The following is a 15,429-nucleotide window of genomic DNA, read 5'->3' on the forward strand; positions in this document are numbered from 1 at the left end:
TGTCTGAGGAAGCTGGAGTATCAGGATTTTGTTGTCAGTGACTGATCAGTCTAATAGAGTAGGGTTTCAGAGCAGATGCTGTTCCAGGTGGTGACGAAGTGTTAACACAGGTGAGGTTGTGCAAACAGAGTGACAGTAGATAGAGATTACTGGGCTGGGACACCAGAAAGGCCATGCCCTTGGAAGTTTAAATCATATCCACGTGTGGCATATACAAAGGTACTAACATCTTCATTGAAGGTGAGGGGCGGTTATGAGGCCCTCTGATACTAGATGTGAGAACAGGTAGATAATGCCGTAGCTTCAAAAGAGTGTGAGAGGCAAAAGATATGGTCCAAAAGCAGCAGAGAAGAACTAGAATGCCATGTCATCTCCTGACTTGAAATACTCACACAAAAAAAAGGAGCAACCTTCATTTGAGAAAGAGGAGGAGGAAGGCTAAAGTTAATATCTCCTGCTTCAATTTATACTTTCATTCCCTCCTGCCTTCAAAATGCACTCATTTTCCCTTAACTAGCCCATCTGAACTTGGAAAGCCAGTTAATATAGAAAGTAATATATACATAAGTTTGTATAAGGACAGGATACAATGAGAATCGCTATAACAGGGTTTGTGACAGAGGGACACTTGAGGGAAGCTACATTTCCATCACTAGGGGATAAGTAAAATGCACAGTGGTACAGTTAGAAGGAGCAAGCTATCCTAAAAACACTTAAGTAAATGAAAGCACACAGATGTTTATGACGACACTATATATGAATATGATCATGTTTAAGTACAATTGCCAAGCACATTAAAGTTGGTACCATAAAGGCACAGGTGAGGAGCATGAGGTGGGTAACTAGAAAGGAGGATCAGGGATACAGAGAAAGAATGAATTTAAAGGCAGGAGTCAGACAGGTGCAAAAAAATCACCTCATAAGCTTCTATTTAAGTATCTAGAACAGCAAATTCATAGAGTCATAATGCAGACTGGTTGTTTCCAGGGACAAGGGGAGTGGGAAATGGGGACTATCTATCGCTCAATGGACTCGAGGTTTCCTTTTGGGGTGATGAAAATGTTTTGGAACTAGGTATAGGTGCTGGTTACACAACATTGTGAATATACTAAATGCCACTGAATTGTTCACTTCAAAATGGTTAACTGTATGCTATGTAAATTATACCTCAATGAAAATAAGTTTTTACAAGTTTAAAGGGTGGGTCTTACACAGACCACTGTCCATTTGCTCCTGCTAAAAATAAGTGAAAATGCAGAACAAAATATAGTTTGTAAAAAAAAAATCATTAAAGTAAGGGAATGCCAAGTCAAAATATAAGGAAAAATTGTAAGATGTGAGCCCCAGAGCACCTAAGCCTATGCCTAGGGCCAAGTATACCTAAGAAGAAAAACAAGGTATAAGAACTTGTTCTAAAAGATATCAATGTTTGTTAGAGAGCTATAGTAATCATGACAGTGGAATATTGAACAGGTAAATATTAATCAGAGAAAAATAACTAATGGCTAGCAATAGGTCCACACATACACAGATTCTTGCTGTGTAACTGACGTCACTCTGAAGGTAACTAGGGACAGTCATCGACTGTCAACGGGGTATCATACTTTTAAAAATTGCATCTTTTAAAATGTACTGCATTAAATACAGTAAAACGACGACTACTAAATTTACTACTGCTAAATTTACTAATTATTCATTAATGATTTACCTACTGAATCACCTCCCTACTTCATACTAAACACAAATACTGATTCTAATTGTATTACAGAACTAAAAGTGAAAAGCATAGCTTCAAAGCTTTTAGAAGCAAATGCAGAATATCTTCTTGGCCCCTGGGCAGGAAAATTTTTCTTAAATATGGCCAAAAAACTGAAGCTTTAGCCATAAAGAGAAAGTTATATAAACTAGAGTACATTAAAATTAAGAACTTCTGTTCACTAAAAGATATCATAACAGTGAAAAGTCATGTTATAGAGTCGGAGAATAATATATAACTGTTAAAGAAGCAGTACCCAGAATTTTGTAAAAGAAGGACAAATAAACAGGTGATTTACAAAAGAGAAAATCCAAGCCCCAAAAGCCACATATATATATACAGCATATATACATATAGAAAGGTGCTTGACCTCATCAGTAATCAGAAAACTGCAAATGAAGACTACAATAAGATATAACTGCATCTCTGCCCAGCACATAACTCTTGGCAAACAACGATAAGCACTGGTGAAAATGTGTATTATTTTGAAGATTATGATTATTTTGAAAAACAGTTTGCCATTATCTAGGAAAGTTGAGGATGCACATATTCTATAGCTCAGCAATTGTTCACAATAGCCCCAAATTGAAAAATATCCAAAAGCCCATCAAAAGTAGAACAGATCCATAAACCTGGTATATTCATACAATGGAACACTATGCAGCAATGATGATGAATGAATCACTGCTGCATACAGCAACTTGGCTGAATATACATATGTAATATTGAGCAAAAGAAGCAACACACATAGGCATGCATATTTTAACTTTTAAAAAACTAAAAAATTTGTTTTTAGAGATGCATGCATAGAAAGAATAATCAAGAAAATGATGACTAGAAAAGTCAGGGTGGCAACTGTATCTCAAGGCAGAAGTATGAAAGAAAGCAGGAAATGTATATGTCGGGGGCATTCTCTGAGGGAGCTTCCAATATAAATATGTACTTTTTCTGTAGTATGTTGTATTTCACAATAAAAATTTTCAAAAAATAAATGATAATGTATTTATTGGGAGTTTTCATCATAAATTAAACAAAATTGGGGTTTGAAGGTGAACCTGAAATTGTAGTGGACATTCAGAGACACAGTAACTCAAAGCCACTGACAAGCAGCTTTTGTGTATTAGTGTGTGTGGGCGCATGCGCACAGAGGGTCAATTATGGAAAAATAAATGATAGCTTCTCTTTTACCTTCAAAATGAAAATAAATTTAATAAGGCACATTGAAAAGACATATTTTTAGAGTCCTAATATACTGAACAGAAAAGAACAATTTGAAAAACCTGACCCTGTTTTTTAGCCACTAATTTAGTTATCTGGGCATATTTAGGAAGCAACAGCATAGAAGACCCCTTCTAATCTTTCATTCCTTGTCTTTTCATAGCTTCTAGTTCACACCCTGCCTGGCCATTATAATTGCCTAGGAAGCAACTAGAATGATTTTTTAAAAGCATGCCCAGGTCTCACATATACATATATTAAAAACAAAAAAAAGTTCTCAGAGGGCCTAATGTACAATCAATGTTAAGAATCACTAGGAGTCTCTTAAAAATCCCCATGTGATGTACCTGTTTATCCTCAAAACAGTCATACTAAAATGGCATGGCCACCTCAAGATGACCAGCCATGGCTCAGAGAGGCATAATAATTTTCCCAAATGTCACAAGCAAATTGATGGCAGAGGTAGGGCTAGCACTGGCTTATTCTATCCAATAACATGTTTGCTTCAATTGCAAAGTGTCTATTGAGGGAAGGTATTGTGTTGGATGTCAAGAAGAGAGAAAGTAGATTTAAATGTAGCTCTTGCTCTACTATACACCCCACACTGTACCTCCCTCTTTCTCTGACTGGCCTCTGGCAGTGTAGGGGAGTTGGATATCCTGGAGTAGCCAATTAAGCCAGTTTTCTAAAAGGACTAGTTTCCAGAACTTTGGGGCTCCAATGGTCATAGGCTACAGGCATTTGTTCCAATCCCTGTGCAACATTGATCACTCCCTGGGACTTATCCTCAACTGTCAGTCTCCAGCTGGTGTTCCTGTGGTTGCCTATTCTACCTTAGGCACACAGACCTGGGGAGAGTACAAAAGGCCAAGTTTAAAATAAGATCAAAGGCAGTATTGGGGAGCTGGTGAATGCACACAGCACTGCTCTATGCTTTTCTTGGTTGAAAACGATTGCTAACCAATTTACCTCCCTAAAATTTGAATTTATAGCATTGGTGTTCCTGATAAATCAATTTACTTGAGAGATAAATGTAAGAGTACCAGACGAAATATGTGTGACATTAGGCTTTAACACAGATTCAGAAGAAAAGCTCATTCTCTAGTTATCAAAATATATTGCTGAAGCAAAAATGCGGTTGGAAGATGAGAAAGAACTGAGAATTATATACTCTTAGTATATTTGTTTTAAATGCTATTAGGATTAATGATCACTGTAAAGGGTACTTTTGCAGAACTTCACCATAAAGTAATAAAATAAAAGTTTTCATTCTTGTAAGAATCCAGGAAATAAAATAACCTTTATTGCAATATCCTCTGTTTCTGTGGGACGTAGACGTCGTGTAGATTGCTCATAGCTGTCCAGGTGATATCTTCCAGGCTGCTTCCTGTTTATAGTTTTTGGCTGCTGCATTCCAAATGGAAAAGAACACAAGTTGAAGTTTTATGAAAAAAAAATCAGGTTTTAGTGACCATTAGCCCACATTACTACTTCTCTACTTAAATTCCAAGAAAAAGAAACAAGATGAATGCCATATTTTAATTATTTTTGACAGCTTTTCCTAAAAAAAGTAATGAAAAATTGTTAAGCTATAATTTTAAACATGAGTCATATACCTTTTAAAAAATGAAGGTGATTAATGTGAAGATACGATAATTGCAAATGATGAAACTTAAAGTACAAAGTCCCAAACTAGTTTTTGGATAATCTTTCTCAAGTGATATGGATGAAGGTACCTAGGCAGTAAAAAACTGTGTTGTATCAAAAGGCAATCAGACTAATTCAAGTCAAACTAGAACCCACATAGTAAGCTGGTAAACATTCCAACAGTACATTATTGATTATCCTCTGAATCAAGAGAATTTTGAATCTATTATATTCACATAAATAAGATAGAGCTACATATCACCCCAAAATCTACTATGGATTTACAAAAGCATAAAGATCTAGAATCTTGGCCCGAACATATATAGTGTTTCATAAGATCCAGTCATAAGGAGAATGATCTACTCAATCTCAAATGGTATAGCACTATTCCTAGTCAGTGAACAAAAGCATCAATTATAAAGAGGATGCCAGTGGAGGCATGATAGTCTCCACATATTTAAAGTGAACAAAATTTGATCACAACTAAAGATTTGTCATTTTCTAATTTTAATTTCACATAGAAATAAATGGCTAAAGAGAAAATAGACTATTTAGCAATATGATCTAAAGTGTAAAAGCTCAGAACTTCTTCCAGAAATTTAGCAAGCAGGTATTTCAGCATACATAATTATCTGTTCTACTTAAATGCCTTAAAGAGATTATGAAGGCTAAATAGTAATGCGCTTCAAAACTGTTATCTAGAAGAGCAAAAGAATCTAGAATTGTGAAACTTTTTATTTTTATTTTTGGCATGGAATTGCAGGTTTAGCTTTTTGAAAAATCTATTGGGTTCTACTATGAGAATTAGGAATGTCCTCAAATAATCAGCAATTTAATCCAAACAAGATATTATTCTTCCAATTTCCATCAACTGGTGTATCAACACAGAACATCAACCTATCAAATAGTACATTGCTAGGTTACATGCAAATAAATACACAAATTACAAAGCTACTGAGAAGACTGAAAGTACTAGCAGAGGTTCTGTCACACATAAAACATTAAGTACATTTTAACTTAAAAAGAGAGAGAAAGAATATGGTCATAATATTTTATTTTAGTTTTGTTTTTCTTTCCACAGTCCTCACAGATAACCCTGTAAGTACGTTGCATGGGAAGTTGTAGAAAACCACTATCCTTAACCTAAGTAAATTTCCCACACAAAATGGGTCTATGTATAAAACTCACTGTCGTCTAGAGTCTTTAATTCTATAGTAGTATTGCCCCCAAAGGTCCAGAAGGAATGACTTCATGCCCTTCACAAAACTACCAGAGGGTGGGAATAGGCGATGTGTTGACAGAGATTTGAGCCGGAGTTCCACAGATGTAACTTGAAGAGACTTTGGCTCTAGAATGTCACTAATTCTCCATGGAGATTCTACAGCCAAACCACTTAACTCTTAAGTTTTTACAGAATACATAGTATCTTAAGCGCTCCCAAGAAGGAGTTTCCATTAGTGTTATTTTCAAATACACAGCTTTTTTTTACTCCGTTTTTAAAAGTTTGTCATTTTAGTTTGGCCCATCAGCAGTGATGAATGATCCTAAAATACATCAGAAGTCCTGTCTGGTTCCAATAACCCTGAAGATATTGGATACATTTGAAGGATTCTATTTTTCCTTCCAAAAACCTTTCCTCAGTTTAATTTTTCTTCTATCCTTCATCGCAACAAAAAATACTCCAGATTTACATAACTCCATGAACTTGACCTCTTATATCCCTTTTCTTGAGGTCATCTCATTCTGCTCATCCCCACATCTCTGAAAGATGATCTAATGAGTTCTTTGGTAGTCTAAGATCATCCAAAGTGTGACAAGGCTGGTTCTAATCAAATATTTGACTTTCCTGCTGCTTAAAAGTATAAATACTCTTTAATGTATTTTTGTCTTTGCGTCCATGTCCACACAATAACAAATAGTTTGAGGCATTGTTACTCCAGTGTATAAAATATGGGTGGTAGTCTCTTCTCAGACAAACCCACAACTGTTCAATAAAACAACTAAACAGAAAAAAAAACTCCTGAAAAGTGGAAGAAGACAGTAATTCTAAATATAGCCAAGTTCTTGTCTTAACTATTTTTAGAAGTTTTAAACATGATGTAAAAAAATTTAATATAAATTGACATCTTCGTAAGGGCTTTCCAAGTCTAATCAATCCCAGTCAGGAGACTGCATGTTCATTTTTGTTGGGTCACATAAATGATAAATTATTCCTATTTTTCTCTAATAGTAGCATTAATAACAAATATTAACTCATAACAGAGCTCATTTTGGAATAACATCTTTCTACTTTACTGTTATAAGATAGACATACTAATTTTAAAGAATTTCTTCAGAATTTTTCACACACACTCTTCAAGAAAGTGGTATAATCCAGTCCCACTAAATAGTGTATATTACATTTAAAAGTGTACTATAGCTAAAAGAAAATGTAAGAAAATGATGAAGTAGTAAGTTTATTTTGTATCATTTATATAAAATTTAGGCTAAGTAATCTCTCAATTTCCTTTTTAAAATTTAATTTAATTTAATTTAATTTAATTTATTTTTTTAATTTGGAGTCTCACTCTGTCACCCATACTGGAGTGCAGTGGCACACTCCCGGCCACTGCAGCCTCGACCTGCTGGGCTCTGAGCCCGGCCTTTTTTAATTTTAAAGATCTGGGGTACAATTCAGTATTAGGTAAACAAGTGGTCATCGTACAGGTAAAGTTTGGGGCCTGGCACAGTGGCTCAAGCCTGTAAATTCCAGCACTTTGGGAAGCCAAGGAGAAAGGACTGCCTGAGCCCACGGGTTGGAGACCAGCCTGGGCAACTTGGCAAGACCTCATCTCTACAATAAATTAAAAAATTAATCGGGTGTGGTAGCATGCACCTGTAGTTCCAGCTACCTGGAAGGCTGAGGTAGAAGAATCGTCTGAGCCCAACAGGTTGATGCTGGGGTGGCCGTGAGCATGCCACTGCACTCCAGCCTGGGCAACAAAGTGAGACTACAACTAAAAAAAAAAAAAAAAAGTTTGGACCCTTTTGTCCTCACTTCATCAATTTCCTTTAGAAATGAGCATATGTTTTCTCTCTTGAAATAACTCTTCCAAAATTTATGAAGATAACTCTTACAGATTTGCTTATTGATTTTAGACATGTGTAGTTGTGTAGCAGCAGTTGGCAATTTTTCCTCATATGGGTTAAAAATAAAGCTTACAATCTCTTCTAATTGCACTCATATTAATCTCTCGATTCACTGGAATTTCACACTATTCACAGTTTCCATAAAAAAAAAAATATCCAGAGGAACATAAATCATTCTACAAAACAGATACCTGCACACATATGTTTATTGCTGCACTATTCACAATAATAAAAACATGGAACCAATCCTACTGCCATGGAAAAAGTGGACTGGATAAAGAAAATGTGGTACATATACATGATGGAGTATTACGCAGCCATAAAGAAGGAAAAAATCATGGACTTCACAATAAATTGGATGGAGTTGGAGACCATCATACTTAGTGACCTATCACAGAGACAAAAAACTGAATACCACATGGTCTCACTCATAAGTGGTACATGAACATTAATCATATTAGCACAAGGGAGGGATTGGTAGTTGCAGATCACTGCTGGGGATTGGAGAGTAAGTAACAAAATAAAGGGTACCTGGTCTCAACCAGGGAAAGTGAGGACCAGTTGGCGGCCCAAACTTCACCTGCACATAGACTACTTATGTACCTATTCTGACTTGTACCCTACAACTCTATAATAAAATAAAGTTTAAGAAAAGCACTTACGACTCCAGTGTGTTTCTTACAAGACTCAAAAGGAAGAGCACCTTCTCCACTTCGCCAACTATCATCGCCAATCTCATCACTCAAGAGAAATTCATTCAGTTTTTGAACACTACAAAAAGCAAACACAGAAGAAGAGTTAACAATAAAACCATCACCAAGAAAGTACTACCTAAACAACCCCCCACCATTCATTATCACAGTAAGTGGGCTGCTTGTGAAAGTCATTTCCTACCAACTGGAAATTCAGCTAGATTGACCACATATCATATATTGCCAAGGACTGAGGGATTCCTGGGACATGAAACTTTCAGTGCTAACACCAGAAAAACCTCAGGAAAGTCAGAGTGATTAGTCACTTTCAATTCAGCAGAACTTCTTTTACATTGTTTTGCAATGATATTCCTTCTCAAAGATGGTGGCATTGGATAACAACTTGGAATAGGGTGATTAAAAATAATAACAATGAGGAAAGTATTCATTATTCTAATTTTACAAGTGAGGGGAAGTACAGAGAAGTTAAGTAATCTGCCTAAAATCATTCAGCATGTAATATGCAGATCTCTAGGGTCCCTGGTCACTGTGTATCCTGCTTAAACAGCCTGTATTACACATATTTTTTGAATTCTAGAATCTTGCTACTCAAAGTGTCAGTTGAGTACCGGCAGCCTCAGTACCAACTGGGAGCTTACTAGACACAGAAAAACCTCAGGCTTCTACCATCACATATAAACTAAAATATGCATTTTAACACTATCCAGAGGTGCTTCACAAACACATTACAGTTTGAGAGGCCTTGTGCAAGACCCCTTTGCTCATCTGCCCTACCCCACCCCTTCTAGTTTTCTCAAACCAGTGTCATAGAATCAGGAGCAAAAAGAAAGAAAGAAAACATACTTTGAAAACTCCTCCTATAAACAAAATAATACATAAAAGAAAATTTGGGCTGGGCTCGGTGGATGAGCCTGTAATCCCTCTACAATAAATCAAAAAATCAGCCGGGTGTGGTAGCGCATGCCTGTAATTCCGGCTACTCGGAAGGCTGAGGCGGAAGGATCGCCAGAGCCCAGCAGGCAAGGCTGCGGTGGCCGGGAGCGGCCACTGCACTCCAGTCTGGCAACAGAGTGAGACTACAACTCAAAAAAAAAAAAAAAGAAAGAAAGAAAATTTGGTGAAGCTGCAAAGGAAAATAAATGCTCCTTTTACCATATTAGGGTGCAGAAAGTGAACCATCTTGCTTGGTATAAGCAGTATCAACTACAAGGGTAGTAGTGCCTTCTATAGGAAATTAGAAAACATGTACTCGAAAAGCTTTCTTTTTAAAAAAATTGTATTTGAGCTTGTAGTAAAGCTAAGTGCCTCCAGATAGTTCTAGAGTTTGTTTTCGTGACATGCTAACAAAATGAAAAAAAGTGAATTTAATTCAGTTTGTTGCCCAGATTCATTAAGCCCTTTGGTCTTGCATGCCGTAGAAACATGAAGGTAGATAAAAACCCATTGGGGCAGTTTAACTATTAGCTTCCAAACTGCACTTACTGGGAACTAAAAGAGGGAATTGTTTAAGAAGAGCTTTGGTTTGTACGCTGTCGTTGACCAACATACAGACTTAGGAGAGACAGTGTTGGAAATGCCTTATGAAATAACATTTATTCATCTTAAGTGGCAGTTATTACGTCTTTACTTTTATAGACTGTAATTGTTATTTATATTTTTTGAAGAGATTTAATTTTAAGAGGCACGCGCTTGTCAATCGAAGGAATACCTTCAAACAATCTCACACTATGTCTCTGCACACAAAGGAAAGTGCAAAAGCTAGCCTCATTGCCTTGGTAACTCCACATCTAACAATGGCTCGAATACACAGTCTGTTGAATAAATCAAAGAAGGAATAAATTGATTCAGACATTTAAGTAAAATAGGTTGATTCATTTCTCCATTTCACTTTCCTGGTATAGACACAAATCTTACTGAAGCTTTTAATGGAATAAATGAGCCCCATTTTTACTGAACAGTGAAAATAATGAACCCTGAACTTAACTGGGGGTGGGGAGAACTTTCTCTCCTATTCATCACATCCCACTTTGGAACACCAGTTACCAGGAACATTAATGAACTCCCAATACTAATCCTTCACTGAACTTGTATCTTCTCTTTCCTTCCCATGTCCCCAGTCATTCTAGGCTGTCTGGCTGAGGACCTCCTGTACTGCTATTTTGTCATTGTTTTATGCCTGTTGGTTACATGTCTATCTCTCCCACTAGGCTGTGAATTCCTTAAGAGCAAAGATTTTCATCTTCAGAATCTAGCCCAATGCCTAAAACATAGCATGGGAATTCCTCAAGAAATGTCTGGTGAATGAACAAATGGGTAATACTAAAAGTATTTCCTGTTCAGATGAGGTCCTTTTAGAAATCACAGAGGCAAAACAGTTATAGAAAACGCACAAATCCTGACTAAGGATGAAGGAATATCCATCATGCTGCCAGGGTTATATTTTAAAAATGCAAATCTATTCATGTAACAATCCTTTCTTTAAATGGCACCCCTCTGCCTTACAGCATCTTTTCCATTATCTAAAAGGTGATCAGGGTTTTATTCTCCAGTTTCATGCCCTGAAACTTTCCTCATCAAAATCTTTTCTCCAACTACATTGTACTATTTGCAGTGCCCTTGAATATATCAAAATTCCTCACCTACTTACTCACCCCTTTCCCTTGCATGGTTTGCTCCTTTTGAAAAACTATGCTTTCCCTTTAAATCCTTGCTGATCAGATAGACTCCCTTCCCTCTCAATAAGCTTCAGTGATCCTCATATATGGGCCCATGGCATTCTGTGTATGACTTTACAACACCATAACCCAGCAAACTGTAATTAGTTTACCTCCCTAGTATCTCCAACTAGACTGTGGACTCCCAGCAGATTTCAGTCTAACTTTCATCTTTGCAGTGTGCATGAAGTATTAATTAGTGAACATAGATCCATGCAGAGGCACTGGGGCATGAAGTGGAGATGAGTAAAATGGCTATAAATTAGTAAAATGGAGATTTGTAAAATTCCTAAATTATTCAGGCAACATGCTAGGCACTGTTCATGTATCCTCTTGTTAACTTTCTCAACAGCCATAAGCAGGCGATATTATTGTGCTCATTTCACAAGGGAGGAAGCTGAGATACAAAGATACAAAATAACATGTTTGAGGTCAAACAATGAGTATTTCATGGCAGTGCTAGGTTTTGAAAATGGGTATATTTCATACCGATCAATATGCTTTCCTGCCTCTACCACCTTTCTATTCAGTATTTTTATTACTTTCTCATTTGTTTAGATTCACAAAATATTTAAGGTCTTAGTTATACGTGTTAATTTTTCACTTCTTCAGTTTCACTTTGGGTGTTTGAACACAGCTTGAGTACCTTGCATAGGTGCCATATTGATCAGAAATCATTGATTTTATTGCTGGCAGTCACATGTCTTTTGCATAGGAATTATGAAGTTTTGTAAACTGAAATACAGAGACCAGGCCAACATGTGAGTGTGCTTTCTGATAAATATCATAGCAATTTATTTAATTGAAAGTAATGCAGTAATCTAGTCAAGCATGAATCCCTTTGGGAGGTACATGAGAGAAGGGACACAAAGATGATCCCCCCAAAATGAGGAATTTGTTTTATATTTTTTTCCCTTGACAAATAACAATCTGTAGACATAAATATTGCATTATACATCAAATACAAGAAACCTATACTCAAATTATTTATAAAGGATACAACATATTCTCCTCCAGAAAAGCAAAACATATAAATTATTTCCTTACAAACAAAGCGAAGTGGAGGAAGTGGGGCAAGTATCCTGAAAAAAAATCACTCTTATCCAAGTACTTTAATATTTTTGATATTAGTTATTATCCTTCATCCTGTTCTGCAAATGTATGCAAAAACATTTCACTAGAAAATGTCTAGAAAATGCAAAGGTATGAGTGCTGGGGGTTGTGAGGGGATAACCTGAGTCATAACTGCTTTGTTCTTCCATTTTATGATATACATATGTGGCCCTACACATTGAATGACATGGAGAAGATAACTTTAACTAACAGGCTAAACCTTTTTTAAAGAAAGCATAGAATTTTCCTGGAGCAGAGAATTTTACATGAAATAAAATTTTCTTCAGGCAGAAAAGTTTACAAGTCTCTTACAAACATGCATAATCCAAGTGTGGGAGTGTGCTTCACCCTATTCTAACCCACCAAATTTCTGAGTGCATTTATGAGTGCAATGAAGGACTTAAGATTATCACAGTTCTGAAGAGGCGGTTTCAAAATCAGCTGACCATAGCCTCCGATTATAAACAGGCTGCTCAACTCACTGTGGGCCAACTGGCATCAAAGACTGGTCATGCGTTCCCAGGCACAGTAGAAAATGCCACAAGTCCAGTCAATACTGGGAAAGTGCTCATTTGGGTTCCCAGAAGTGGTACACAGAGGGAAAAAAGATTGGCACCCTCTGCTGACCAACCATCTCTGCAGGACCCGCAATTCAACCACTGAAACTCATTTTGGACAAGCAGGTTTTATGAGCAGATTCTATTTGGCCTATAGCTTGGGATCTGGAACTGAGCCTTGAAAACAGACTGGTCTTTATCAAACTGGCAAATGCCTTTTCCATGAGATGTGCAGAAGGGAGAGTGCTATGTAGAAAAGTACAGGGGTAATCCACCCCCAACTTTACTAGGATTTACTAATGCAGCATTGTGCCCTGAGGATTTGAGGGCTACTCCTAGTTTGTATTTATTTTTTATTTTCAAATCAACTCTTAAAGTCCTTTTGATGTTTGGTAACCTCCTGATTTCAGAGGCATTATCTGTTATAAGTTATCAACGGCTTTCTATCTCCACTTGTAGAACAAAGTCAAATTCCAATTGAAAGTGCAACCATGAAAGGGACAGTTGCTGAGTGGAGAAAATGAAAATAAGGACCAAAATAGCAGACTCTGACCATTTATCAATTTTATTGTTTGAAGTAGCTTCCCGTCCAGAGCACTGCCTAATTTGGAAGTGGTGCTGCTACAAAAAGCAGTCAGTGATCTGCACAAGTGTTTCAGAAGGCAGAACAATAAGAAAACGAGGGCAGATGTGGTCAGAGGGCCTGAGTCTAAACACAAACAGCTCTAGAATTGTTATCAATGACATGCCTTAGAGAATAAGATTGAAACCTTGCTTTATTATCATATTCGATCACAACTTGGTTTATAATATGATAATTTATATACATTTTAATATTATTTGGTATTAAGTCATCGTTAAGCCAATGCAAACTACTTCCTTAAACTGGAGATTCTGGTATTTTGAACATTAAATACCAATTTTCTTAGTAGTTTAGACACCAGGAAAGTTATCTCCTTTTAAAAGAACTTACACAAGAGATATTCTATGTTGTTGTCAATGGCAACATCGTATTTCGTATATTTAAAGGCTCAATGTTCCAATTTCCCTTCAGTTTTGCAACATCTTGGCATTTTTTTAAAGGTCAGATATAAATATGATAATGACTGTTAATGAGGCATGATGAGGTTTTGTAATATTTATAAAGATCATATATCAAAAAAGCAAAATTCTACTTTAAGACTGCCTTGTTTATGATAGAGTATAAGACATGTAGACTATAGTATAGACAATGTAGTATCATGTAGTTTGGTAACATGTATAAGTAAAGTGGTGGGGAAATGGTAATTATATCACTACTATTTTTATAGTAATGTATTATAGGAAATTATAAGTGAGACAAAGTCTACATTGGTTGGAAACACAATAGAAGTGTATTTAAATGAGCAAAATACTAAATGGTCTTATCAATCTTTCTATTTTAGATACTATGAATCTAAATTTGTTTTTTTGCCAGATTAAACCAGTTAAAACGGTAAATACATGTTGATGTGAATACTTACTGTGGCTAATTAGGGTGCCAATATAAACTGGCACAGCTTTAGTGGAAAATATTATGGCGGTATTCATTTTTAAAAATCTTTAAAATGTGTACCCCCCTTTGACCTACCACTATTTTAGTGGACAACAACATATTCATCAAGGGTCTTAAAGGTGTGAATAATATTAGAATCAATCATCCCTACTTTTCTAGAAATGTGACCTAAGAAAATCATGAGAGAAAAGCATAAAGATAACCAATGATGTGTTTATCTCAAAATGATTTATGTCAGGGAGAAAATAAAAATATTCTAAATGTTCAATAAAATAAATAAATAAGAATACTTCCCAGCAATGGAATATTACATTGCCAGTAAATTTCATTATTATAACATTTGAATGTGAAGAAAACAATTTTTAAAAATAATTAATAAACTAAAGAGTAAGAGCTAAATACATTTAAATTTTTTGTTTTAAAATGATTTTTATGACCGGGTACAGTGGTTCATGCCTATAATCCCAGCACTTTGGGAGGCCAAGGTGAGAAGATTGCTATACCCAACGGTTCAAGACCAGCCTGGGCAACTTGGCGAGACCTCATCTCTAAAAAAAAACCAGATTCTTATATGAAATAAATAAAGACCAAAAAGTAGCATGCCATAATTTTAACAATGGTTATATCCAGACAGTGTTTTTACCATTCTTTCTAATACTTTTAAAAATATACTCCCATGAGCACATGTCATTTCTTTCATAATAAGAAAAGAATTTCAGATACTTCAGTGCATACCTTATGATGGCTTTGACTGCAAATCTGACCACTGTGGAAAGCAGGAACAGTGGTGTGACCAGAATATGGAAGAGAGACAGTGATGCAAAGGCCTCTGCAGGTTTCAGATTTTTCCCACTTGCATATGCATGGGTCACAAATGTCTGTGCAAAGAAAGGAGTTCTTTAGAGAAAGTTGGAGAAAGTTTCACATATGCTTATATTCAATTTTAGAAACCTAACATCTTCTGCTGTACCAATATGTACATTGTATCTATGAAAACAATGACTTTATTCAAAACTCCCTAACTAAAATAATACTTGCTACTTGTGAG

At 36.0% G+C, this 15,429-nt stretch overlaps 1 protein-coding gene across 1 annotated transcript in view; it reads right to left on the reverse strand.

Annotated features, from left to right (window-relative positions):
* The window catches only part of ABCC9 (ATP binding cassette subfamily C member 9), a 128,246-nt gene that overhangs the window by 76,145 nt on the left and 36,672 nt on the right, over window positions 1-15,429 (reverse strand). Inside the window, exons 14-16 of the mRNA XM_021716419.1 lie at window positions 15,117-15,259; window positions 8,413-8,521; window positions 4,274-4,381 (exon numbers count right to left, since the gene is read on the reverse strand). Of these exons, the coding sequence (XP_021572094.1) occupies window positions 4,274-4,381; window positions 8,413-8,521; window positions 15,117-15,259 (360 nt within the window). The remainder of the gene's footprint in view (window positions 1-4,273; window positions 4,382-8,412; window positions 8,522-15,116; window positions 15,260-15,429) is intronic.

Source organism: Carlito syrichta, unplaced genomic scaffold (genome assembly GCF_000164805.1).
Source record: "Carlito syrichta isolate Samal-C Ts95f unplaced genomic scaffold, Tarsius_syrichta-2.0.1 Scaffold308809, whole genome shotgun sequence".
Taxonomy (NCBI): Eukaryota; Metazoa; Chordata; class Mammalia; order Primates; family Tarsiidae; genus Carlito; species Carlito syrichta.